Source organism: Anguilla rostrata, chromosome 15 (genome assembly GCF_018555375.3).
Source record: "Anguilla rostrata isolate EN2019 chromosome 15, ASM1855537v3, whole genome shotgun sequence".
In the NCBI taxonomy this organism is placed as follows: domain Eukaryota; kingdom Metazoa; phylum Chordata; class Actinopteri; order Anguilliformes; family Anguillidae; genus Anguilla; species Anguilla rostrata.
The window spans coordinates 25,354,332-25,362,649 of record NC_057947.1 but is presented as its reverse complement, the minus strand read 5'-3'; the positions used below and the strand labels follow the sequence as shown (position 1 = coordinate 25,362,649).

The 8,318-nt window shown below is 37.7% G+C and overlaps 1 protein-coding gene across 1 annotated transcript; it reads right to left on the bottom strand.

The window, feature by feature from the left end:
* Positions 1 to 643: 643 nt before the first annotated feature.
* Positions 644 to 6,948, bottom strand: LOC135240976 (endothelin receptor type B-like). The gene is made up of 8 exons (XM_064311061.1): positions 6,647 to 6,948; positions 6,052 to 6,527; positions 4,621 to 4,733; positions 4,313 to 4,517; positions 3,992 to 4,141; positions 3,318 to 3,451; positions 3,114 to 3,222; positions 644 to 2,427 (listed from the first exon to the last, which is right to left on the bottom strand). The coding sequence occupies exons 2-8, from the start codon at positions 6,505 to 6,507 to the stop codon at positions 2,290 to 2,292; spliced, it is 1,305 nt and encodes a 434-aa protein (XP_064167131.1). The 5' UTR covers positions 6,508 to 6,527; positions 6,647 to 6,948; the 3' UTR covers positions 644 to 2,289.
* Between the last annotated feature and the right edge of the window lie 1,370 nt (positions 6,949 to 8,318).

Sequence of the window (8,318 nt, the reverse complement as noted above, 5' to 3'; positions counted from 1 at the left end):
ATGGTCAATGACTGTTTATTTTTCCCTTGTGGGTTTCCCTGGTATTCCTCTCCTAAAACATGTTCTTGCTTGGCTGGGTCTAGGCACAGTTGCAACACACTGACCTGCTATATTTGTGATCACTAATATTTACTGCGTGGAAACAGGCAGGTTGGCAAACTTTGTTGAGATAAACTGGTACATCTTGGCTGAAAGAATGTCACATGCAGATTTGTCTGGGGAGTTATCAAGAAAAAAAACATTAATAAAGTGAACAAATGTACCATTCAGAGGTAAGCTTGAAATCTTTCAAATCTATGATTTAGCATGCAAGTGTACAGGAATATTGACATTCATATGTAAACACAGAGGCAAACAGAAATACAGGCATGAAATCGTACAAGAACACATGAACATCCCTGAGTACATTCTGTTTTATCCCTGACTTAGCCTTTTCACCTTATTTCTACTCCAAGATAAACTCAATTCCTATGCCATGGCTGACTAAGCAACACACAAACCGAAAATGCACATGACACTCTGTGGCTGATTTAGAGAGAAGAGGCTTCTAGAAGATCTTTCCTATAGGTCTTAGACAGAATTTGACTCAGGTCTATCAACTAAAATTGTTCCTTCATGAATAAACTTGGAACACATTCCGATGAAGAATAGTATATAGAACAGTGTTTTTATTGTGATGCGAGGGGGATACATTTTTAACAAATTATACAATTCTACAATATTGGCTGACTCTGGATTTCTATCACTTAACAAAATGTACACATGTATGGCAAAACTATACATTCTTTCAGCATTTCATTGCAATTAAGCAGAGGACAATAATAAGGAAATATCACTGCAGTTTTGACTTCATACAGTATGACAAAAATATTCATTTTAGAACTACAGTATACACAATATTTACAATACTAATGTCACAATGACAATACAACAATACCATATTTTAAATGGTAAATGGGATATTCAGGAGAAACCAAAATAAATTCTTTGCATTTTATCAATACAATGTCGACACATTGTTTTACAGGATAATGTTTGTTGTAGGAATAATATAATAAAAAAACACTTGAAAAATGTAAGATGGAAAACAACTGTCCAAGACCTTACATTTAATTAACAGAAATTCTATCATTTATATGGAAGTGTTCAAGGCACAGGAGTAAAAACACTTAATAATGCCTTAATTAAATAAGAAATATTGCTCCAAACAATATATTTAATAATATATTTCAGTGTTTCTAGTCAGAATCTGCTCCTGACCGATGGCGACATAAACAAAACAAAACAAAAAAAAACTTCTGAAGATACTGGTTACAGGTGATTAATTATTTGGCTTTTTCAGTAAATAAACTACTTGTCCATATAAGCCCAATTTTTTTCTTCCAGTCACTCTAACTTTAATGTATTTCATTATGAATTTGATTGAAGGTGAAATAAAGAATGATGTATATGAAGAGAGTTAAAAATGAAGGGAGGCATTTCAAAGGCTAAAACACATGTCCTTTTGTCCACAAATGGTCACTGTACCCAAACTCTTCATAACAGAACAGAGACAATAAAACATCCAGTTCAACGTCAGAAAGGGCTGAACCTATGAATGTTTCAGACACACACTCTCAGTAAGCCACAATACTATTCCGGGATGTCACATAGTTGCTGTAGAGCACTGCTGTAGAACTCAACCTAAAGACAAATGACCTTCAGATGAAGTTAAAGTACTTTGTGTTATAAGTACTTTCGTTCCATGATTCTGAATGCTATTTTGATTGCTCCATACAGACACCACATTCCAGATCAAACAAACTTACATGCTTTAGAACCATGATCTGAACCAAAGTGAGTAAACAATGAAACAAAGACATTTATTTAAATCTTTTCCAGGCTTACAACCAGTCATTTGTGTTTTTAATGTCCTATGTTTTAATGTTATTCATAAATGTTTGCCACAGTTTCAAGTTTAGAACAATTGCAGAAATATGTAAAATTATAAAAGCTTCTGTTGTTCTGTTGCAAATGTGCTACCATTTGAATGTATTTTCTTTTTCTGTTTTTCAAAGTCTATCTTGATAATTCACTGAGAAACTACAGCTAGGAAGAGAAGTCCATTTTCAGCTTTCTGTGTTGAAGAATGATTGAGTATCAATGCATCAGCAATTGACACAACTCAAAATATATTTTAAAAATATTTGAAAAAGGCACAGTTCATTTTTGAATACTGGATGCCTCTATGACTGTATATGTCCGTTGTGTTCCAGGCTAGAGTCCACACTAAGATGGAGGCCACTCCTTTCAGGCAGACGTGTACTTATTTGAAGCTTTGGAGTTGCTCTGGTCTGAGCCCTGCTCATTGACCTTTGACCTCAGGCAGGTCTGCTTCTCCTCCAGAGCCAGCATTTCCGGGGATGTCCACCAACAGCACAGGCATGACTGTGGACAGAGGTATACAGCACTCACTCATCTGCCACATTCAACTTCATTACTTCATTAAATAAAACAACATGTCAAATGTCTGAGATTTGGAGGAAAATCTAAGTTAGGGTTTAAGAATCTGGCTGAAGTGCATAATTTCACCATACATTCTGGTGATTCTAATACAAATACATGGGAAGCAAAGAAGATTTCTCCAAGAAAAAGAATAAATGAAAAATGCTTGAGAACATGAAATCATATTAATTGATTTAGAAGTCCCTGGGAAAACTGCTACATTAAGCAGCCATTTTCCATAGTTATCTCTTACAGGAAATGAGGGCTCATTTTATTAATTGTGCATTCTTGTATGTATAGGGGTACATGGATGATGTCTATGTATGAGTTTTTTTTAAACTCTGGATGTAAGTGTTATTTAGTGCAGTGGAGGCAAACAAATTTCTGTGATAAGATTGTATTTTGATATCTGTTATCTTAACACAGTCATATCTGCCAGGAATAGGCTGTCTATACTTGACGGCGTACAGGTGACCAACACTCATATACATCATGATATCACAGTGTGTCTGCTGTCTCCACAATGAGGAATCTGACTCCTGGATGGAAACGTGACCATCTCACACTCTCAGATGGCCTTTACTCAACAGACCTGTTTGTAAGTCTCTCAAATCAGTGCTGCTTCTTACCTTGAAACAGTCCTTGAATCTCTTGCTGACCATATACAGGGCAATTGGATTGATGCAAGAATTCACGGAGGCCATGTTGATGCCAATGTAGTCCAGGACAAGGAAGAAGCTGGCGAAACACACAAATACGGAACACTGAAATGCTTATCACGAATGCCGACACTAGTACTAAGGGTTATCGAGTACTTAAGGTAACCACCTTACCTCAGCAGCTCACACCGATTCGGGTCTCTTTCATCGTAAATGGTTAATTTCAGGATTCTGCTGAGATGCAACGGCAGCCAGCAGATGGCGAACACGAGCACCAAACAGAACACTGTCTTGGCCACCTCGCGCCTCTGTTGGTGAAGAGAGAAGGAGGCGAGGACTCTAGAATTAAACCTCTCCAGCAAACACAAAACGCTGTTGCCATGTTATAACAATGCAAAATATACCAGTTACATTGTGAAAACTTTTTTTGTTAGCTGGGTCAATACATTAAAAAATATATAAACCCCAACACACAAAAACAAACACAACAGTCAAATTGATACCTGTTGTACCAACTGGAAATGTTATATCTTACATCTAGTTCAAATATTTGTTATTTACATTTCAGCTCTCCAGGACCAGGGTTGCATAACCCTGACTAATCCACATTCAATCTGCACAGAAATGGACAATGAATGCTATTTCAGAAAACAAAACTTGGATTGATTTCGTCTTTTAATTTTCCCCTCGTTAAAATCAAATAATAATGGTTTTATTTAATTGTAATTTTTATATAACATACTCTTATTTAATCTCTAGGTTATTTGTATTATGCGACAGATGTTAATACATTCTTAATGATCAAATCTAATCAGACACAGCTGCGGAGGCTCAAGGCACTGTCCTACCTGCTTCAGGTGGTCATTCAAGGTCTTCTGCACCTTGTTGTTCTTCCGGAGCATCTCACAGCTCATGAGAGAGTAGAAGATGGCTGTGCAAAGCAGGGGCATGCAGAAATAGAAACTGAACAGCCACCAGTCTTTTGCTTTCTTGTAAAACTAAACGGGAAAAAAAGAAATGAAGCTGTGCTGTAAGCTGTGTTACTTCTGCGTCAATGAATTTGCTAATAATAAAATTGCAGTAAAAAAAAGTGGCATAGTGTCACTAATGCAAAGCAAGCACCATGAGTGCAAATAAGTGATATATTAATCAATATATTAATGTTTTACCTGCATGAACTGGGTCGTCTGCATCGGGTGGAGCAGACATATTCTTAGATGTTCTCCTTTATAGTCCATGGCAATCATATCAAATGCAATAGCCTCTGGCACAGCAAGGATAATTGATAGAACCCATATTAAGGTTATTTCTATTGCCGTCCACTTAGGAACACCGATTCCTTTGATGCGATTCCAAGAGGCCACTGCTCGATACCTACAGCAGAAAAGCATGGTGAGAAACGTATTCTTTGCTGTAGTCTTGAGTATAAGAGACTCACTTCCAACAAAAAAATAATGTTGACTTAAAGCACTTGTACCTGTCGATACTTAGGGCACACAAACTCAGCACTGTGATTCCAACAGATGTTTTCTGAATATATGGCACCAGTTTACAGACTCCAACTCCAAATGGCCAATCTTCTGCCAGGAGCTGGAAAAGAGAAGTCTGTTTATTTTTATATTCCAAAGTTATTAGACCTTGGGCTCCATCTAAGTACATTGAGATGCTGAAGTCTAAAAAATCATGGTTAAGTAAATAGATTTTTAAATTATGAAAAAAAAAACAAAAAACGCCCAAAATCACCCAAATTCTGTGATGAAGTTTTAGGTGATATTTCAATTAATATTAAAGTAGCTTATTTTTGAAGCTTAAATACATGTTTGGTTTGGGTGTGCGACAGCAGGAAAATGTGTCCTTAATTCTGTAATACTTTCATTCTTATGATGAGAAAGCATGTGTGTGTGTGTGTGTGTTTGCCTCTTGGCAAGATGGGAGGAGATAAGATGGCCAGATTTGGAATTTGAACAGGAAACTGAGATAAAGTACATCACTCTTTCAATAAGTGGTACGGGACCTTTAGTGAGTACAGTGAGTCCTGACCTCCACAGAGCATGGCTACTGAAAGACAGAACTCCAGTAGTACAGTGTCAACATCCTTACTGAGACATAGTTTTCAAACGGCTGTAAGAGAAACACTGCCTACTATTGGCCCCCAAACAACATTTCCAGCAGCAATCTGATTTTCCAAATACCAGTACACAAACCCCTCTTAACGTAAAGTGGATTTCACAGAGACAGTAGAGTGGCGTGACAAACTCAGGAAATGTAACAAATTCACAGGTTAATAAATAAAACTACTTCTGTGTCTAAACCCCGAATATACACTGAAACAACAATATTAACGTAAAAGCATGACGTAGTTCTGCTGTTTGCATCAATCTTCCTGAAATCTTTGTCGATTGTTTTAATGCATACCTACATTATTTTTCCTGTAATATTGTTCAGCTTTTTGTCATGGCGTAAGCCTGTCTTGGTAAGTTACATGTTTTTGGTGTTCATTAAAACAATTATCTTATCCGTCCATCAATTGCGATTCACTTATTTGATAGATGTTCTATCCTGATGTTTAAAAATACAATTGTGACGTATCATAAATGTACCGAGGTAAAATTTTGTTTTGCTGGTAATGTTTAATACATTGCAAACGTTATATTACATAACTGAAAAAAACATTATTATTATTATTATTATTATTATTAATAATAATAATAATAATAATAATAATAATAACGGGGCTTTTGTTTTAACGTTTGCTAATGTGTTATGATTCCTCGTTTCTTATTCCTCCCTCATCAAGCTTTTTTCCCGACAGTCTAACTAAATGAGATTTCCAAGTGCAGATCTATCATCTCCAAATCAGTGTTTTAAACCATTTTCAGGGTCCAACCCCAACTTACCCCACACTCACCTTGTATACATTGATAGGTATGTCAATCACTATGTGCAAAAGGTCGCCCAGCGCCAGGCTCGCAATGAGAAAGTTGGGTCCGTTCCGCATACATTTGTTTTTATAAATGATTCTCAATAACGTCGAGTTTCCGATGATTCCCACCACGAAAACAAGACACGAGACCACAGTGTTGATATATTTAAACGTATCTCTGATCTCTGTAGGACCCGAGCACATCGGCGGGAGAGGTCTGGGTCGCCTAGGTTTTATTCCTACTTGAGGACCAGAAGAGTTTGAATTCGGTCCGTCCTTGACGATCCCCGATTTAAGAGCTCGGGACTCATCCCCGTGGGGGTATTGGGACGATGACTCCCTGGTCTGATCCTTTGTCTGAGCTCGGACAAAAATAAAACTTTCCGCAATTACAAACACCAGCAGCAGAAATAAAAATGACTTCGCCATGTTGTTTGACATTTACTGTATTCCCCAGTTACCTGTAAAATAATACATGAGACTGTTAATCGGTTTGAGTAAAGTGCAAGTGTGGATACAATACATACAACGCTGTCTATATTATTTAAAAAGAGATGCAAAATAAAATTACATAAATTACCGTTTGTTCGAAAGCAGGCGAATCTCTTCGGACTTGTTGATTACTTGCACTTGGCCAATCTTTATAGCGTCTCCAGAAATCTCACTCGTGTTCGCCTGTTTTGTGTGTCAAAAGTCTACAGTCACTGCATTCCAATCACATCCCACCAATGTCGTTTTGTTGTAACCCCACAAGTAGACTATCTATGGGCTGCATGATTTTCCAGGTCAATAACCACGGACTGAGCCATCTGAAGTGGTTTGGTGGTAGTGCACATCCCGACTATGAGTCTCATATTCTCACGTCGACCAGCGCTTTAATTATGGTCGAGTGCTCCGTAATCAATCATTGATAGGCTATCATTCCTTTGGCTACACCCCTTCTACTACGCGTATCTCAGGAGCGTAGAGACACAGCCTATCCCAGTCACGGCGTATAGCAGTTTATAAATAAGGGTAAATCTCAGAACAGTGCGAGATACTTGCCCCGATTCAACGAATCGCTTAATATGTGAATTATACGGCACATATGCATAAACGTTCTTTATAACCAATTTACCCTTTTATATTTCGGGTTATTTAGAATTTTGCATATTACACATTTTAGCTGTCAGTTGTGGGTATTTGTTTTTGTTTTCATGTTCGTTGTAATTTCAAACACAATGTTTGGCCTGTAAACTAAATCCCCCATGTTCCTCAGAACTCTATTCCCATTGCAAGGCAGTGTGCAGTTCCACTGCACGTTCCTCGTCAACACTTGATTACATGTGAATTGGAACTGAACTCATTTCAGTTCAATTTGTGCTTAAACGTAACAATTTTCGGACTCTGTTTATTGTTCCAGTGCACCAAGGATGATGTGGTTTCGCAAATGATGAAATTGTTTATTTTGGTAGAAAGGCTGTGAGTCTGAGGTATGTCAAAAGTGTAAGAGGTAAGAAAGGTGTCAATACTGTAAAAATAAAAATAAAAGTCAGCTTAGCAAAAATAAATAAATAAATAAATATAAGCAGCAGAGCAAAAAAGATCAGACCGCAGACAAAACTACTGGTTTTAGTTTCACAGCACTAATACTTGGCTGATGTCCATCACTCGTGAAAGGGTAGCGCTCCATCTACAAAAACGGAGATTACATCCACACCTGTTGTTGATTTCTTATAGTCAGGTCAAAGGAATTCTGGGAAAAAGGACTGAAATTCTTCCAGAGGACCACCAGGAACACATGTGTTGTGCTGTCTGATTGATAGTATCTTGGCCCAATGTTTGCGCAAGACTGTGGAAGCCCCGTAGACACACATACTCCTGTTTGGCCACACCGTCCACATAGAGAAGAGGTGCAGATGTTGCTTGTGCCGATGCAGCTGATCTGTTATTCCGTTGCTAGGATAATAACACATCAGAAGTGGCTTCTCTTACTAGCAGGTCATTCCTGAGTCTGTGTTTGGACTGAGGCTATGAAAGTCCGAGAGAATCACACACTACCTCTGTCAAAGTACGAGAGAGAAATGAGACACATAAAACTATGTCTGCTATATAAAGGTTTTCCACATTCATAATAGTACTGGTAAAGCATATTTTGCAGCGCAGTATCTGCATTGTAATATTGGACTGAGGCTAGCAGAGAGAGCAGAGCCATGGATCACATGTGCCAGTGAAGGAACTACATGGGATCACATGTCAATCAGCATAATCAT